This window comes from Bubalus kerabau, chromosome 9 (genome assembly GCF_029407905.1).
Source record: "Bubalus kerabau isolate K-KA32 ecotype Philippines breed swamp buffalo chromosome 9, PCC_UOA_SB_1v2, whole genome shotgun sequence".
Classification (NCBI taxonomy): domain Eukaryota; kingdom Metazoa; phylum Chordata; class Mammalia; order Artiodactyla; family Bovidae; genus Bubalus; species Bubalus kerabau.
Window position 1 is genome coordinate 68,517,851 of NC_073632.1, and position 19,957 is coordinate 68,537,807.

The window sequence follows — 19,957 nt, forward strand, 5'->3', positions numbered from 1 at the left end:
TTACAGATAAGAAAATTGAGGCTCGAAGAAGGTAAGCAACTTGCAGAATTAGCAAACATAGCAAAGTTAAAATGTGTGCACATGTGCCCTAACTACAGAGTTCTTGCACTTTCTCCCATGTGTGACTGCCTGGGGCCTGAAGAGCTGTGGGGTGACCATGCTGGGGCCTGAGCGAAGGTTCACTCTGGATTCCACACAATCTTGTCACCACCTAGCTCAGAGTGCTGCTAGGCCAACGGGAGACCTTTCAGTAGCCAAAGATTTTCTCTCTCTAGACCAGCATTGTGATTGTGACTTATAATAAGAAGAATATATTTGCTCTTAGTCTCCACTCTTGGCTTATAGCTCCTTACAGCTCCTTGAAATTTCCTGAGTAATGAGAGCAATGGGAGCATCTCTTGTTCTTATAGTTGGTCTTCTGTCAGTTCCTGAAATAGCTCCAGGGCCATAAATGTGAAGGGAGTGTTCTATTCATAATAAATCCCTTTGAACCACACCTGAATTTATGTTAACACGATAACTTATGAAAAGCCCTGGGCTTCCCAGGTGGTGCAGTGGTGAAGAATCGGCCTGCCAATGCAGGAGACGCAAGAGACGCAGCTTTGATCCCTGAGTTGGGAAGATCCTCTGGAGTAGGAAATGGCAACCCACTCCAGTATTTTGCCTGGAAAATCCTAGGGACAGAAGAGCTTGGTGACTACAGTCCACAGGGTCACCAAGAGTCAGACACAACTGAGCACTGAGTGATGGAAAGCCCTAAGGATGGGTTGCCAGAGGAACCAACAGTGATTGGAGGTTGGAACTTTCAGTTGCACTTTCCTGACCTTCAGAGATCAAATTGCCAACATCTATTGGATCACTGAAAAAGCAAAAGACTTCCAGAGAAACATCTACTTCTGCTTTATTGACTATGCCAAAGCGTTTGACTGTGTGGATCACAACAAACTGCGGAAAATTCTTCAAGAGATGGGAATACCAGATCACCTTACCTGCCTCCTGAGAAATCCTTATGCTGGTCAAGAAGCAACAGTTAGAACTGGACATGAACAAAAGACTGGTTCAAAATTGGGAAAGAAGCATGTCAAGGCTGTATATTGTCACCCTGCTTATTTAACTTATAAGTACATCATGAGAGTACATCATGAGAAATGCTGGGCTGGATGAAGTACAAGTTGGAATTAAGATTTCCGGGAGAAATATCAATAACCTCAGATATGCAGATGATACCACCCTTATGGCAGAAAGCAAAGAACTAAAGAGCCTCTTGATGAAAGTGAAAGAGTAGAGTGAAAAAGCTGGCTTAAAACTTAGCATTCAGAAAACTAAGATCATGGCATCTGGTCCCATCACTTCATGGCAAACAGATGGGGAAACAATGGAAACAGTGACAGACTATTTTCTTGGGCTCCAAAATCACTGCAGATGGTGATTGCAGCCATGAAATTAAAAGACGCTTGCTCCTTGGAAGAAATGCTATGACCAACCTAGACAGCATATTAAAAAGGAGAGACATTACTTTGCCAACAAAGGTCTATCTAGTCAAAGCTATGTTTTTCCAGTATGGATGTGAGAGCTGGATTGTAAAGAAAGCTGAGCACTGAAGAACTGATGATTTTTAACTGTGGTGTTGGAGAAGACTCTTGAGAGTCCCTTGGACTGCAAGGAGATCCAACCAATCCATCCTAAAGGAAATTGGAAGGACTGATGCTGAAGCTGAAACTCCAATACTCTGGCCACCTGATGCAAAGAAGTGACTCATTGGAAAAGACCCTGATGCTGGGAAAGATTGAAGGCAGGAGGAGAAGGGGACAAGAGAGGATAAGATGGTTGGACGGCATCACTGACTCGATGGACATGAATTTGAATAAGCTCCGGGAGTTGGTGATGGACAGGGAAGCCTGGCGTGCTGCAGTCCATGGGGTCGCAAAGAGTCAGACATGACTGAGTGACTGAACTGACCTCCAGGAAGGCGAAGGGGCTGGCAGTGGTCAATCACCAATGCCAATGATTTAGTCAACAACATCTATGTAATGAAGCCTCCATAAAACCTAAAGGACAGAGTTCAGGGAACTCCTGGGTTGGTGGACACACAGAGGTGCTGAAAGGATGGTGCGCTTAAAGGGGGAGGAAGCCCAGCGCCCTCTCCCCACACCTTGCCCTCTGCATCTCTTTCATCTGGTTGTTCCTGGGTTGTATCTTTTTATAAAAATCTGGTAATCTAGTAAGTAAAATGTTTTCCTGATTTCTGTGAGCTGCTTAAGTAAATTAATTCAACCCAAGGAGGGTCATGGAAGCCTCTGATTTCTAGCCAGTCAGTCAGAAGCACAGAAGACAACCTGGCCTTGCAGCTGGTGTCAGGGGCTGGCGTGAGGGGTGGGGTGTTTTGTGGGACTGAGTCCTCAGCCCGTGAGATCTGATGCTCTCTTCAGAGAGACACCATCAGAACTGAGTTAACTGAGTTAACTGCCTGGTGGTGCTGGAAAAAGCACACGTCAGAAGCATGAAATATGGAGATTGCACAGGAGTAACTGAAAATGTGAGCTGGCTAATCTTTGCCACAGGAGGTCAGAGGTTAACAGACATTACTGTTTGAAAGACGAATCTCCGCCTCTCTCCAGAGCTCCCTCTGGGTGATGGTCTGGAGCCGGGGGAGGTGGGGTGGGTGGCGGGGAGGGTTGCTTTGGAGCCATGACGGGGTCCAAGTTGTGGTTCTGCCAATCAGCAGGTGGGGGCCCCTGGGCCTTGAAGTTACAACAATCTTTCTATGCCTCAGTTTCCTCATCCCTAAAGTGGGGGTGCAAAGAGAATCTCTTCTAAGAGGTCCTATACAGTGGTCGGAGCAATACTAAGTTTTGCCATCAGTATTATGTCATCCATGGATTTGCACCTGTCACCTTACAAGGCAGAATTGGCCTGACCTCAGTCGGAGAAGGCAATGGCAGCCCACTCCAGTACTCTTGCCTGGAAAATCCCATGGACAGAGGAGCCTGGTAGGCTGCAGTCCATGGGGTCGCTAAGAGTCGGACACGACTGAGCGACTTCACTTTCACTTTCCACTTTCCTGCATTGGAGAAGGAAATGGCAACCCACTCCAGTGTTCTTGCCTGGAGAATCCCAGGGATGGGGGAGCCTGGTAGGCTGCCGTCTATGGGGTTGCACAGAGTCAGACACGACTGAAGTGACTTAGCAGCAGCAGCAGTTTTGCTACAAAGCTGCCCCTGGTCCTGTGTGTCATCTGTTGATGAGGAGTCAGGAGTGCCCTCCAAAGCTTGCTACACATCTCACTGACCTGAGTGAAATCAGTCCAAAGAGGTTGAGGGTCACCTGGTCCAAGCCCAAGATTGTTCAGACGAGAGCAACAAGGTTCTGCAGGTTGGAGTGGCTGAGCCGTCCACAAATCTCTCCAAGAGGCTTAATGTCATTCCCATGTAAACACTCTACCCAGTCAGTTTTTGTGCCCCAACTTCTCCAGAGAGATGTCTTGTCTATTTGGCTAAAGAAGTGGGAAAAAGCCACTCTGTGATTCTGTGCTGTGTGTGCACAGCCACTGTTGCCCCTGACTCTGCGACCCCACGAACCACTGTGATTTTAAGAGGGCCAAATGCTAATTACAAGTGGCTCCATTTGAAAGACAGCAATGAAAGTATTTTTAATCCTTCTTCTTTCTCCCCAAACCTCCATCACTGGGGGGGAAAAAGCCAGTTCTTTGAAGACTGTGAACCAAACACAACAGTTTTACGGACCATGGTTAAGACATGGGCTTTTCCCCAGGGAATAGCTAAGTGTTTACTCTCTCGTTACCTTGGTAACTGCTACCTTGGCGCCCTTGTTGATGAGCTGAACCACATTCTCCGTCTGGCCTTTGTACGCAGCTATGAGCAGGCGTTCTGAAAGCGCGGCGACCGCATCCTGCTGGCTCATGAATTAGGAGAGAAAGACGTTTTCGGGGAAGTGGTAGACAAGTTCCTTCGGCTCAACACGACATCACGGGCCCAGGCAGGCACCCTCGGGTAAAGACGCTCTGATCATCGGAAGGTGACTTTGCCACTATGCCATCTTCGGGACCTGGGGGTTACAGAACAAAGCTGCCATCAGCGCCATTCAGCACCTGGGACAGGCCACATCTCTCCGCCCTGGTTTTAGGGGATCTGTTGATCGCTCGCTGCTGGGAAGGGGAACTGAGGGAGACAGGACACTCAGGAAGCACCCTCTGCAGAGCAAACCCTTAACTTGCAAGTGGAAGGCAAAGAGGGTGCTGAACCACCCCACCCTATCCCCCACCCCTCACCCCCCACTGCCTCCTGACCAATAGGGCTAGAACTGCAATGTCTGCTCTGCAGATAACAGAGGGTCTCAGAGACCCGATGAAATCCCCTGAATGTAGCCTGGTTTCCAGGCTCACCCTCTGCAGGAAACTACACTGAAGGTGACCACAAAGGGCCCTCTGGACTGTGCTCTGTGGGTTCACCAAGGCCAACATGCCTATTCCCCTGGCCTGGTTGGGTGCCCATGGACCACAGACCACAGAGACCCTGAGGGCAGGATTATATCCATGGACTTTTCTCCCAGCATTTTCTGCCATTCCATCCTTTTCTCACTGTTCAGAGTGCAAGTTCCTGAGTTCTGGAACAGTTGGAGAGCTGGGAGCAGGCCCGGGCCATCCCCTGGCCAATAACTGCTGCAATGAACAGATGCTACAGCCACTATTGGGGCTTCCCAGGGGGTGCTAGTGGTAAAGAATCTGTTTGCCAATGCAGGAGACATAAGAGATTCAGGTTCGATTCCTGGGCTGGGACGATCCCCTGGAGGACAGTATGGCAACCCACTCCACTATTCTTGCCTGGAGAATCCCATGGACAGAGAAGCCTGGTGGGCTACAGTCCATAGGGTCACAAAGAGTCAGACACAACTGAAGTGACTTAGCATGCACAGTTACTCTAGGGAGGGGTTGTGCCAACACAAACCGCCCACAGGTTTGTGCACTCAGAGCACTGATCTGGGGGTAGTACTAGTGGTAAACTGAAACCCATCTTTCCACCAAATGCCAAATGAACAGGATTTTAAACACTGACTCCTCCTGGGAGCCCTGGGCCACTATAAGAGCAAACCAAAACCACTGGTGTTACGCCAAAGGTGAAGGTTTTGGGGGCCAAAGGTGAAGGTTTTGGGGGCCAAAGGTGAAGGTTTTGGGGGCCAAAGGAATGCTTAAGACTCTGTGGCCCATTCCTACCAGGACAGCAGAAAGTATGGGCCTCTTTTTGTCTTCAAATGTACTTATTAAAAATACCAACATGGGCTATGGAAAGAAAATACTGTAGCATATGATCCTACCACACATTTTAATTTTGAAGACCCAGAAGGTACAGACCTTCTTTACAGTGGTTTCCAGGCAAACCCCACGCTCCTCTCACTCTCTAAAGAGTAAGGAATTGGCTCTGATTCTCCTTCACCTTGACATCCAGGTGGGGCCATGTCACCAAACACTCCAGGTGGCTGGGAGAACAACAGGACTGTGGGGACTAAAGACAGTATTTTATTATGTGAAATCATTGGTCAAATGCAACTAGTACAACTTCAGAAAGGTTATTCTTATCCCTGCTCAGCTTACGCTGTGCTGTGCTAAGTCGCTCCAGTCGTGTGTCCAGCTCTTTACAACCCTATGGACTATAGCCTGCCAGGTTCCTCTGTCCATGGGGATCCTCCAGGCAAGAATACTGGAGTGAGTTGCCATGCTCTCCTCCAGGGGATCTTCCTAATCTAAGGATCGAACCTGAATCTCTTATATCTCCTGCATTGGCAAGTAGGTTCTTTACCACAAGCGCCACCCAGGAAGCCCCTGCTCAGTTTGCAAATGACCAAATTTCCATCATCCATCTGTTGTCCAAAGTGTGGGTAAAGAATAGCAAGGAAAGGGAGTTCCCTTGCAGTCTAATGGTCAGGACTCTATGCTTTCTCTTTCAAGGGCTCGGGTTCAATTCCTGGTCTAGGAACTAAGATCCCACAAGCCACGAAGCAAGGCATCAAAAAAAAAAAAAAAAAAAAAGGCATGAAAAGAGGCAGAAGGAACCCTCACATGCTGTTCTGCTCACCAGGCTCATCAGAAGTGCAACAAACCTGGAGAAGGAACAAACAGGAGACCCCTTCCCTCCGCCAGGGTCAGAAATCTCTGGGATGAACCTGAAATCTTTGTTGAATGAAAAGCCAATGAAAGAATAAAGTTGAGATGAAAAACAGAAATGGAGCTGGAAAAGCCTCTGGAAATTCCCAGGGTCACCCTGAAAGACTGAAGCTTGGGCTTTATGTTTCCCAGAATGTCGCCCTGTCTGGGAGTGCTTTTAGTGGCTTTTGTCAACACAGGATACTGTATGCTGTCTCTCTGTATTCAGGTAAAGCGTGCTATCTTCACACCAATTACATGGAGCTTCTGCTCTGTCTGCCCCAACCCTGCAGAAGCGCTCCAGGACCCAATGGCATGAAAATGAAGAAAATTAGCCCTGGCTTCCTAAATGCTCTTGCTTCCACAACCACATTCTTCTTCATTGACTCACTTGTTATTTCTGTGCACACGACCTACAAGGCCACCCCCACCTTCCCAAACCTTTCCTGTGACGACCATTCGTGAGTCTTGTGTACAATTCCCAGTTCATACAAATATTATCATCATGGCTACAATTTCACCACTTCACTCCGCAGCTAATAACTCCTGTGGATAAATATCTCCTTGCAGGCCATCAGCTGAGGTCACGAGCTGCAGACCAGCAGTGCCGTCCGGTCTCCCCAGCAACGGAAGCACGGGTCAGCGGGCCTGTCTGTGCTAACAGTCGTTCCCTCCCTCTCTTCTGTCCCATGCAATAAATTCTGCCTCGCAGACACTGAGACAAAAGCTGAGGTACACTGATTGCCATGGTTGCAAGCTACTGAGATAGCCCGTGATTACCTTTGGTAAACAGCGCTTTACAAATCCAGCACACATTATTATTCCTTTTTTTAAAAAAAATAGGGAGAGACACTACATTTCTGAGAAAATGTTGGCCAAGTAGAAATGTCATTTATTACAAGAAAAAAAATTTCAATGGCATCTACTTAAGAATGAAATGCCCCACCCCAATCCACCCCCTCCACCACAGCCAATGCACAGCCTGCCTAAGGCTGAGGGTGCCTCTAGGACAGGTCTCTCGTGGGATTTTGCATCTCCCCCACCACCACCAGAGGGGCACCGAAAACTGCCTGCAAAAGCAGGAACAGAATTCCAGGTTCCTGGTTTCTACTGTGCTGTTAGCATAGTCCCTGTATCCCACAGGGATGCACCCACATACCTTGGGGATCTCAAGTTCACACTCAATTTAAATCCAGTAATTGCCTCACTGAAAGGACCTCCAGCATTCAGCTGCATTTTCACGGACACACAGCAGAGCGGGGCGGAGGGAGGGATCAAAGTGGCCGAGTCTTCCTTTGCGACTTCCACCCTGGGCTCATTTTCCTCTCCACCTCTCTCATGGTCATTGCCCAACATCTTGGGTATCCCGACCTCTCTTCCAGAACAATGATCCCCATGCTTCTGCAGTGAGGAGATACTCTCCTTTCCTCTGATACCTCTGAACTGACAAATCAGACCAGGCGGAAGGGACTGGGCTGGCAAGAGGGGTAAGGAGGATGTTGGACCCCCAGTAGTGAGTAGGAAAGGCAGAGGAATAGAGAGGGATGGTGAGCAGTCTGCAATCAAAGAGTTATTGCCAACCTGTTGGGTACCCAGGCTGCAGAGCCCCATTCCCTCATTAAATGTGAGCTTTCGCTCCCAGCTATTATCCAAGACACTTCCCATTGCTGGCGGTGAGGAATTTCTGCCCCAAGTCTGTCAATCACATCCCTCTTTGTCACTTTCACAGCATTTTTCACAGGAGAAAAACCTTAAATGCAAACAAGCTGCCAGTTCTTTAAGCAGAAAGGAAATAAATGCACGATCATAAATATGCAATAAGCATCATGAATTGAGAAAGGAATTTAGCTCCCTAAGATTTCTCTCCTTCCTCCCGGCCCACTGCCCCATTTTCTATTGCTTTCCAATTCATCAGTGCTTTTGTCTCTCATCAAATGCCAGGGGGCCACACGGCTGCTTGGTCTGTGATGTGATCCCTTTTCTTTTTATAGCAAAAGGTCTATGGGGTTTTCTTGAAGATTTATAACAAGGTCCCCTGGTACCGATATCTCAAAGCCACTGCATTCAGTCTCCTAACAAGGCAAAAAATATTTTAGAAGAAATCTGCACACAAAAGTCCCAGCCAAGCATTACGCACAGCCCACCCAGAGATGGTCCGCAGGCACTCTGGTTAGGGTGCACCATCAGTTAAGATAACTCTCTGTGCTTCTACTGGTCCAAACCCTGTGTTGAGGAGAGATTGTACTCACATCTGGGGGTCTGTCCTCCCCGTTCTACATCGTGATCTGTTGCTGGAAAAATCACGGTCAGTTCTTTCTTGGAGATCATTAGCTTCCTAGCACTGTCACGCCCAAGGGTCCGCAGTGATTTACGTTACAATGCTCGCTGCCTTTTCCCCTTGAGCTTCCTCAGCCAACACCGGCCAGATCACATGGAAAAGCATACTAGGACATCCATCCAGCTAGCAATGTTTTGTGGCTTCCTAGTCTGCCCGGCACAGCTTCTCAAAGTCCTGGGTCTTCAGATTTTGTTGGACTGCTCCCTCCTGCCGGCAGAGGACCTGTAACACTGCTCTGATCAGAGAGTCAGGGAATAATTCACAGATGGGTGGAATGCTTGTCAATGATGTTCAGACGACAGAGAAACGAAGTCTGCATTCTTTCAGCAGTAAAACAGAGATGAATGCACAGGTTGTAAAGGAGGGGGGATACGAGAAGAGTTGAAATCTGTAAGGAACTGTCTTTAGGACAGCAATTAGGGAGATGTTCGCTCTGTGGGAACAGCAGAGACCCAGAGACTCTCCCAACCCAGCCCTTTAGGCAGAGGGTTCCAACACAGGGACCGCAGCAGCACAGGAGACTAGGGGCTGGTTGAGAAACTGTTCCCAGTGTTTGTGAACTGATAGTTTGTCTCAGAAATCCTCCTCTGAACAGAGTCTCTGCAGGAAAAGGGGAAGGGAGAAGGCAGGGAGCTCTTTCAAGGGCTATCAATGGCCCTCTACATCACAGGTGCGTCTTCCAGACCACTTGTTGAAGCAGCAGAAAACCAACTTCCCAACTTGAGTAATCACAGAAAGGAAGAGTGGTTTGAGTTTGACTTGTGCTAATATTACTATTTTTTCCCCTCATTCCTAAAGCCAGAATTGTTGGTCCTGGAGATGGGAAAATGACTATCAACAGGAACCCTCTGAATACCCTTTCTGCCCAAAACCCTGCCCCCATTTCCCCAAGGGCAGCAGCTCCTATGGGCAGGGGGCTGATTCTGCTTTGGCCCGTGTTCGGCTTATACCAAGGGCAGGAAAATAGCTAGCAACCGCGGCTGGTGTGCTGCAGCAAGAATGAATTCCCTGGGGAGACCAAATGCCTGTAGAATGACATTCCTATTTTTAATGCAAGACCTTTATACTAGTTTAGCCAAAAGTGATCACTGCTGGGTTACTGCAACCGCTACTGGAGGACCAATGAGCTTAGAACACAGATGCATGTGACGCGTCCCCTACTTTGAAGAAACCCATCATCTGGCCCCGATCAGCCTTGATCATGGCCCAAAAGGCCAGATGCCAGCTGAGAACCATACACTGAATGCGACAGAAGTATAAAGCAAGGAGTGGTTCATCTGCTCAGAGGCCCTGGGACATTTCCTTCTGAGAAACCGACTCCAGAGTCAGGGACCCTCAACACAACACTGTTAACGAGGACAGGACAACACTGGTTGCTCACGAGCCTGGTGTTCACACGTGCTGTCTGCAAAAGGCAGGGACAGAAAGGCAAGTTTTGAGCAAGCCCATCACGGCTAAGGAACAGGTATGGTGATTTCCTGAGAATATCTCACGTACAGTAACTACTCTCTTCTGAATCTAACATTTACTGGATTTTTCAAATAATCACCTCCACAGGAGACATAGAGAGGTTGTTGCAGTGAAAGTTGAGTGACATCTGGATACTATTCAGGAAGCCTATGACATACCCCACCATCAAGAAAAGCTGCTGGCAAATGTCAAAATACTACCGGCGGTACAAGGATACACCACTGAATAAAGATGGGACTGAGAGGAGGCTTGTGATGTAGAAACCTCTCCGTTTTACATAGGGCAACGATAATTACTTTTTGGTTGTCTGGTGCTGCTAGATCACCAGAGCTGCCAAGTTGGGGCTGGGTACTCACATCACATAGCAAATGCCCCACAATCCAGATGCAGTGCCATCCACTCACGAGCCTTCTGCTGCTCCATCTCCCCTGCGACAAGATGATCACTCGCTGATCTGTTCTCCTACAGTTTTCTGTAAGCCCTGCTATGGGCTGACTTGTGTCACCCCCAAATTCATGTACTGAAGCCCTTAGTGTGACTGTATTTAGAAATTAAGGTAAAACAGGACTTCCCAGCTGGCTCAGTGCTAAAGAATCCTCCTGCCAATGCAGGAGACGCAGGAGACATGGGTTCAATCCCTGGGTCAGGAAAGATTCCCCTGGAGGAGGAAATGGTAACCCACTCCAGCTTTCTTACCTGGAAAATCCCATGAGCAGAGGAGCCTGGTGGACTACAGTCCATGGGGTCGCAAAGAGTCAGAAATGACTTACAGACTGAACACAAGCATAAGCAAGGTAAAATGAGGTTCTAAGGGTAGGGCCCTGATCTGATAGGATGAGTGTCCTTCTAAGGAGAGACACCAAAGAGTCTCCATGTTCACTCTCTCCCCCGCCTCTCTCTTTTCATACCTGCACCCCTGCCTCCAAGTCATGCTCATAGGAAACGCCATGGAAGGACAGCAAAAAAAGCAGTCATCTGCAAGCCAGGAAGATCCTTATCAGAACCAAACTCTGCTGGACTTTGATCAGGGTCTTCCAGCCTTCAGAACTACCAAGAAATAAATTCTTGCCAGGGAAGCCACCCAGCCTACAGTCCCTTGTAATGGCGGCCCTAGTGACTAAGACCTGAGCTCACCTCACTCTGTCATTTGCTGGCATGGGCTCAAGGTTGGTCTTCCTGGTTACACTGAACTCCTTGAAGGCAGAAACCCTATTTTGTTTATCTTGTTTCTCCAGTGCCTACACAGTTCCCAGAACATAGTTAGCCTTTAATGTCTGTTCAATAGATGCTAGAAAAGCTAATAATCAATTGCTTTTTCTAAGCATTAATTGGTCTTCAGGAGTCTGTGCATCCCACAAGAAATAGAGGAGGTGCCAATTAAATCAACTAGTATTTTGTTTTTTGGGGGGTTGACTTTTTCCTTTTTCCTTTCCCCAAAGATTAAGCAGGGTATGGCTGCAAAACCTCCAAGAGATAACAACTGGGGGATGGATTCCTTCTTCCCTCTCTCTTCCTCCTCAAAATAGAGGACAGCAGCTCCTGGGACCCTAGGAATTACCAATCTCAAGTGACAGGTGTGTCAGCGCTGGACGGCACTATAGCCCCCCCCATAGCCACCCCCAGAGTTTTCTTCTCACTGTCCTCAACCTCTGTTGGGTAAAACCCACAAATGCTAAAGGTGACCCTCCACAATCAATACCAAATGACAATAAAACCAACCTCAGAGAGTAGTCCGGCTCTGTCATATATCCATATGACAGCTCTTACCCACTCCAACTTGCTTTGATCTGGCTTCTTTCTACCCCCCGTTTTCTTGCTAAACCATCCCCGATGCTGGGGTTGTTGATTCTGTAGTGTATGAAGCATTTATTGAAGAGATAGTCACAAAGAACTACGGGAACTCAGCAAGAGCTTTCCTTCTTGGTGTGCTGGGGTGAAAGGAGGTCAGGAATGTTCTTACAGAGAAGGTCATAGTTGAGCTGGGTCTTGGAGGAGAGGGTTTTGTTAGGGAGAGAAGTGGGGGAGGGCATGAGCAGAGGAAACAGCCAAGAACAAATGGCAGAGTCATCTGAAAGTGTAGGAAAGAGGAGCAAAGAGATTTGCTTCAGGACTTCCCCAGTGGTCCAGTGGCTAAGACTCCACGCTCCCAATGCAGGGGGCCTGGGTTCAATCCCTGGTCAAGGAACTAAATCACACATGCTGCAAACATCAAAGACTGAAGGCCCCACCTGCTGCAACTAAGACCTGGTGTAGCCAAAATAAAAATAAAAATACATATACATAAAAAGAGAGACGCTGCAGCTGGAGCTTATAACACATAGGCAAAGACCACAGATGACACTGCAAAGTCAGGTTGTGGAAGAATTTTCACATCATGCCAAAGACACTGGACTATAACTTGCATGTGTGATGGGAACCCTAGATGTTGGTAAGAAGAGAGACTGGTCAGATTTGTATACAGCTTGGAACACAAACACACAAGATTGGATTAGTCATAATTATGGGTTCATGCTACACTTTCAAGTATGTATACAGCTTTCTCTTCTTTCCTTTGCTTTTTTTAATTCCTTTTGCACTTCTTTCTTTCAATTTTACTTAATACACTTTACTTTTTAGAGCAGTTTTAGGTTTAGAGAAAAACTGAACAGAAAGCATAAAGAGGTTCCTTATAGCTCTTAACCCACACTCTGGCCCTCGAACTCACCACAGTGTCCCTTATTATTAACATCTTATATTACTGTGGTACATTTGTTATAACTGATGAGTCAATATTGACTCATTAACTAAAGCCCATGTTTGTATAGCGTTCACTCTGTGCTGTACAGGTCCTTGGGTCTGCACAAATGTATAATAACATATACCCACCATGACAGTATCATACATAAGAGCTTCACCGGATAAGTGCTCCACCATTCATCCCTCCCTCCCCCACAGCCCTTGACAGCCACTGATCCTTCTACTGTCTCTAAAGTGTTGCTTTTTCCAGAATGTCATAGAGTTGGAATCATACAATATGTCACCTTTCCAGGCTGGCTCTTTTCACTTAGTAATGTGCATTGAAGGTTCCTCCCTGTCTTTTCATGGCTTGATAACTCTTTAAGTGCTGAATAATATTTGATAGTATGGATGCACCAGAGTTTAACTATTCACCTACTACAAGACATCTTGGTTGCTTTCAAGCTTTCACAATGATGGATAAAGCTGGTATAAACATCCAAGGGTAAATAAGCCACAGGGATGTAATATACAGGATAAGGAATATCATCGATAATATTGTAGTAGTTTTGTATAGGGATAGATGGTTACTCAGAGAAGGCAATGGCACCCCACCCTAGTACTCTTGCCTGGAAAATCCCATGGACAGAGGAGCCTGGTAGGCTGCAGTCCATGGGGTCGCGAAGAGTCAGACACGACTGAGCGACTTCAGTTTCACTTTTCACCTTCATGCACTGGAGAAGGCAATGGCAACCCACTCCAGTGTTCTTACCTGGAGAATCCCAGGGACGGGGGAGCCTGGTGGGCTGCTGTCTATGAGGTTGCACAGAGTCGGACACGACTGAAGAGACTTAGCAGCAGCAGATGGTTACTAGATTTATTTTGCTGATCATTTCATAAGGTATGTAAACGTCAAATCACTGTGCAGTTCACCTAAAACTAACATAGTGCTGATACATATGTCAACTATATTTCAATTTAAAAACTCTACATGCATATTTTTGTGTGTACATAAGTCTTCATCTCATTTGGGTAAATACCAAGGAATACAATTGCTGAATCATACGGTAGGACCGTGTGTAGTTTTGTAAGAAGCTGATGTGCTGCATGCTAAGTTGCTTTAGTCATGTCCGACTCTGTGTGACCCTATGGACTGGAGCCCTCCAGGCTCCTCTGTCCATGGGATTCTCCAGGCAAGAATACGTGCCTTCCTCCAGGGGATCTTCTCAACCCAGAGACTGAACCTGTGTCTCTAAAGTCTCCCGTATTGGCAGGCGGGTTCTTTACCACTAGCGCCACCTGGGAAGCCCAGAAACTGCTGTAGTTTCTGCATTGTAACAGCTGATTTTACATTGACTAGCTGCCAAGCACAAGGGTAACCTTCAGTTCTCATGTTACATGATTTCTCTGTTGCATTAGACGCTGCTACCATCTCTTCTTCATCACACTTCCTTTTCCTCTGGCTTCCGTGACCCACTCTCTTCCTCATGCTCCGTGGACTATTTCTTCATCCAAGGGCTCTTCTTTCACTGGTCCCATAAGTGTTGCAGGTCCTGAGATTCTATCCCGTATTAATCTTCTCTGCTCATTTTCCTCTCTAGAAGATCTCAGTACCGACATATCCCCCACACCTGCTGCCCACACGCTCCTCTGCTGCCTAGAAACGGATTGCTCCAAATTTTCTTTAGCCTCAATCACTCTCTAAAGCTCCCTTTTTTTAAAACACCCAACCATTTACCAAACACCCAGACATCTTACTCAGATGTTCCCCATCAACATGCTAACAGCCAAATCACCATTTCTTCTGTCCAAACCCATTCCTTTCCCTGTGTCCCCTTTTTGGTGAGGGGCCCCATTTTCCATGTGTCTGCCTGTTTCCCTCATCTGGGACCACCCTCCCTTTCCTCTTATTCTTCTTTCCCCATCCTGACATCCAACAATTTACCAAATCCTCCTGGTTTGAGACAGTAAGACAGAGATTTAAAATGCAAATTCTGGGGACTTCTCTGGTGGTCCAGTAGTTAAGAATCCGCTTTGCAATACAGGGGAGGTGGGTTCGATCCCTGGTCAGGGAACTAAGATCCCACATGCCGCAGGGCAGCTAAGCCCAGGTACTGCAACTAGAGAGAAGTCTGCGAGTGGCAACGAAAGATCCCGCATGCCACGGCAAAGATACTGCATGCTGCAACATAAACCTGATGCAGCCATAAATAAACAAACAAAATTAAAAAAAAAAATAAAATGCAAGCTTTGAAGTCAGATTTCCTGGGCTCAAATCCCAGTTTTGCCGCTTAAAATGGGCAAATTACCTACTTGATTCTAAGCCCACTTCCTTGTGTATAAAACAGAGAGAATAATAATCCCTAACTGACTGGGTTGTTGCAAAGGTTGAATGAGATAATACATACGCTATCCCATAGGCTGGCACGTACAAAGTGCTCAGTAAATATTAAGCATGGCTGTATGGTTATTGCTTAACTGTTCTTGACTTGTTCTTTCTTCTCTAGCTGCACTGCCCCGGCCTTCACTCAGGCGGTTATCATTTCTCACCTGAACTGCCACAGTGGTCTCCAGCTGGATGCTGAAGGTATTTTCTGAAATTCTTCTAAACTGAGAAGTTGAGATGAAAGAGGTGATGTAAGTTTTTGCTTGCCTAATAGAATCTGCCTCTGTAGATGAGTTTTTGCCTAGGAACTGGCTAGAAGCCAAAGCCAGACTAGTGTTCAGGATTCACAGTGAATATATATTGGCCTGAAATGTATCTTGGATAAAAGATAACTTTGTAGAGATCAGCCCAACCTGACCAGAGAGTTGGGAGGATTACTTAAGCTTGACTCTCAGGAAAGACAGCCACTGAACCAACAGTGGTTAAATTCTCTCTCCTTTTAGAGACCACTGAGCCAACTTCAGGTAAGTTCCCCTTTCTCATGTATTAGTTTTAGGAGAAAAGGAGTCATGAGAAACTCAGCCTTCTCCTCCAGTTGTTTCAAGATGGCAAAGTCGGAGTACAGACAGCTAAGCTGCAATGCGGGAGGAGCCATAGACACCGTGCCTATCTGCCTAGCAGGGGTCTGCTGGGTGGTGGGGTCTGCTGAGTGGTGGGGTCTTCTGAGTGGTGGGGTCTGCTAGGTGAGGGTTTGCTGGGTGGTGGGGTCTGCTGAGTGGTGGGGTCTGCTAGTTGGGGGTCTGCTGGGTGGTGGGGTCTGCTGAGTGGTGGGGTTTGCTGAGTGGTGGGGTTTGCTGGGGAGGGGTCTGGGGGTGCTGGGGGTCTGTTGTGTGATGGGGTTTGCTGGGCAGGGGTCTTCTGGGTGGTGGGGGTTTGCTGAGTGGTGGGTCTGCTGAGTGGTGGGGGTTGCTGGCTGGTGGGGGTCTGCTGGGTGGTGGGGGTCTTCTAGGTATTAGGGGTCTGCTGGGTGGTGGGGATCTGCTGGGTGGTTAGGGTCTGGGCCTTTGGTGCCAATTATTTTGCCTTGTCTGCGGACCTCTCCTCTTGACAAAGATAGTTTCGTGTAAACAAACCATCCAGGGGGCTTGGAGTTTGTAGAGCTAAAGTTTGCAGGTGGAAGCTGTTCTGCCATGTTGGTCTCCCTGCCTCAATTCCCTCCCCTGCCTCAGTGCATGTGATCACTGGTGTCAGAATGTTCTTTGCATGGCACAATGTGATCGTGTTTTTCCTCTGCTACAATCCTCAGTGACTCACAGTCCCCCAACACAAAGTTCAGGGATACACAAACCCATGCGTGGTCTGGTCTCAGCCCGTCTGCACCACCTGCTCTTCTGACCCATCCACCCACCCATCCTGTACCCTCGCTTGGCCATAAGGGTGCTCAGGTCACCTTGAAAGCACCACCCTGTTCTTTTTGCTTAGAATGACCTTTAGATCTTTCCCAAACTCCTCCTTATCCTTCAAACCTGATTCTAGGTGTCCTTCTCAGAAGATTTTGCCTTGATTTCAGACTTCAGGCTTTCAGAACGTGGGAGAATAAATTCTGTTGTCGGAAGCCAGTTAGTTTGTGGTGATCTGTTACAGTGGCCGCAGGAAATGAGTACAAATGCCTTATACATAATGGATGCTTAGTAACTCTTTACCAATGGCCTGTCTGGGTCAATCAACATCACAGGCTGTGACTCTTTTTTTAAAGTCACTCACACACATCCATACCTTCTTGGCCAAAAGCCAGGACTCCATTATGTCACTTCAACATGTATAAATGATACTGTAGCCAAGGGGTCCCTCACTGCTGTCTGAGGGACAATGAGATTCCAGGGTCTAAGAGTGTTCTACTGATGACATAGTCCTATAAAGCACCCTTCACCCACCCTTTCAGGAAGGAGACACTGGGATGCCAGGAAGCAATGGCTCACGCACGAGGATGGAGAGCCGCCCTCAGTGGGGTTGCTCTAGCTAGCAGCCGACTCAGGCTGCATCCTCGCAGCCTCCCTACAGGAGACACAGAGAGAAAGCCACGTCGGGCTGTCAGTTTCCAATTTTGCACACACAAAAAAAAACAAAACACGAAGCTGCTCCACTAGCTAGCAATGAAGTGTCCAAATGTAACCCGGCAAACACAACCCCAAATAAGGCAAAGGGAAATCTGGGATTAACAGGAGTGTCATCTACTCAGCAGTAAACACCAACTGTGATTTACCACTGTAATGTGTAATTCCAGCGGATTTCTTCTACTGTATTCCTTGGAGGACATAAGCCTTCTCTCAAGACCATGACCCTTCAGGGAGAAACCATTTAAACTCCACCAACCACAAGCAGATTGATCCAGTCTATCAATGTCCGCTAAGTGAACCTCCAGAAATGGTTGCTTTTATCTTGGCTAAACCTGGTTTTCGTTGCAGGGGTCCTGGTGTAGGCAATGACACTGCCAATGAAGTATTTCATTAAAAAAAAAAAAAAAAAACATTTATTTGACTGAGCTGGGTCTTAGTTGCAGCAGGTGGGATCTAGTTCCCCAATCAGGGATCAAACTCAGGCCTCCTGCATTGGGAGCATGGAGTCTTAGCCACTGGACAGCCAAAGAAGACCCCCACTGAAGAATTTCTGACCATAACGTCCATCTGATCCTAGAAACTCCAGATGCTATGATGCATGGCATCCTCCCCAACCCCATCACCTTTAACCCACAGAGCTTTCTCCAATAACTTTTTATCTTTGCTTACTTTTTCATTGAAGTATAGTTGATTTACAACTAGAGTGAGTTTCAGGTGTACAGCGCAGTGATTCAGTTGTATACACACACACAAACACAAGATATTGAATATATATATACACACACACAAAAAAAGAAATATTGAGTATAGTTCCCTGTGCTATACAGTAGATCCTTGTTGGTTTTCTTCTTTATATATACTAATGTCCAAAACTCTTCTTAAAAGGTGCAGCTCTCAGCAGCATGTCATGGTTAGATGTGATTTGATGGTAACACTGCCCATCAGCACTGGTCTGGAAAGGCCGCTACAGCATACACACCACTGCCTGCAGAAACTCCACACCTGGCCCCCTCACCTCAATTTCCTTCTGATTCCTCCTGGTGGGTGCAGGACTGGGAAGAAGCAGGAGGAGAAGAGGATCTATTGAAACCCTCCACCCACAGAGCAAACTACATGACTCTGGGCAAGTTATAGAACTTCCTTGGGCTTTAATGTCCTCGACTGAAAGATGGGGGAAAAAATGGTAGCTGCTGACTTCATGGGCTTCCCAGGTGGCTCAGTGGTAAAGAATATGCCTGCCAATGCAAGAGATGCAGGTTGGATCCCTGGGCTGAGAAAGTCCCCTGGAGGAGGAAATAACAACCCACTCTAGTATTCTTGCCTGAAAAATCCCATGGACGGAAAAGCCTGGCAGGCTACAGTCCATGGGGTTGCAAAAGAGTCAACACAACTTAGCAACTAAACAATAGCAACAACTGACTTCAAGGGGCAGCTAGAAGGGCTTGCTGTAGGCGTGGATGGCAAGCACTTAGCACAGTACTTACACAGAGTAAGCACTCAGGCAGCTGTGCTTGTGTGCATGTATGAAGTCTACTGGAGGATGAACTTTCTAATTAGATTTGAGTTCTTCCTGCATCTCTTAGGCCTTCACCTTTCCTTAGAGTTCCCAGGGGCTGCCCCAGGGAGATCCCATAGCCTTGCTCAGCACACAGCATGATGCAGCATTTGGCTTGGGCACAGAGCTTTGCTGGGAGCAAGCGTCCCTCTCCGTAGATGAGGGGAATCGGGACTTTAAGTGGAGCCAGTGCCTGGGAGGCTCTGCAGCTCTCTCCCTGTCCTCCCGTCCTCACATACCGACGATCACACACACGCATATGCACAGTCCACGGCTCAAGAAGACACATCCCACCTGGGGACTCCGACCCCCAGGGAGGTGAGGACCACTGAGGAAGAGGTGGGCTACCCAGGAAGGTCCCGCTGGAAGTCAGCTTCCCTCACGCCAACCTCTCCCTCGGCCTGGTTATTTCTGGTTATTTCCCAGCTGAGAATTTCTCTCAAATTGGTGATTGTTCATATTGTTAAGTTTAGCCACAAATGAACCATGAGCAAGTCTGCTCCACGAAAGTCTCTCACCCATAATTACAGCCCATGATAAACATACCACATTGTCATCATCATCAGTCATGGTGCATTATTCAAAATTTTAAATTGTGTCTCCTCTTTACAAGAAGAGGTTCCTACAGTGAAGGCAGCGGGAACCAACAGTGACCTTGACTTGCTTATTATATTCCGAGAATTGGCCCCAGAGATATTCATCTCCAAGAGTTTAAAACAATCTTAAAATAGTTAAGTCTCGCAGGATTTTCTCATTATTATTGCCAGATTATTTCCATAATGGAACTATATTTAATTAGCCGAGCCTCAGCAGTCTTCAGGAGATGGGTGACCTGAGGAATGACACGCTGTGAGCCCCTCTGTGTCAGGGTCTGGGTGAAGCCTGGGCCCTCCCCCTTCTGATGGTCTCTAAGAGCACAAGGCCGGGCTCTCTCTTCAACAAAGCCTGAGTCTGGCCTCACTACGCTTGGTGGTGGAGCTTTCAGTCTCGGGCTTGGCTCTTCCTTGCTCTCCGGGGCCTGGAACCCAGTGCCTGGAGAGAATCCACAGATGCTTTCCAGAGTAACAGTTCCTGTCCTAACAGCCCTTCTCCAGGGGTTCTCCCAAAACCTGGGTGAGGCTACTACTGCACAGTCTCCAATTTCAGGCAGATGGCCTCTTCGATGATCATTCATATCCAAAGTCAAAACAAGGAGCATGGTGGGGGGAAGGCAATAGAG

At 47.5% G+C, this 19,957-nt stretch overlaps 1 protein-coding gene across 10 annotated transcripts in view; it reads right to left on the reverse strand.

The window, feature by feature from the left end:
* Positions 1–19,957, reverse strand: part of ANKRD6 (ankyrin repeat domain 6) — a 183,818-nt gene that overhangs the window by 59,609 nt on the left and 104,252 nt on the right. For 5 of the 10 annotated variants that reach the window (XM_055535495.1, XM_055535498.1, XM_055535496.1 and 2 more), the window contains exon 2: positions 3,802–4,065. In XM_055535495.1, the coding sequence (XP_055391470.1) occupies positions 3,802–3,921 (120 nt within the window). In that variant the 5' untranslated portion in view covers positions 3,922–4,065. Of the gene's footprint in view, positions 1–3,801; positions 4,066–19,957 lie in introns of those variants that run through there. The other 5 variants (XM_055535497.1, XM_055535493.1, XM_055535494.1 and 2 more) reach the window with 1 other exon arrangement.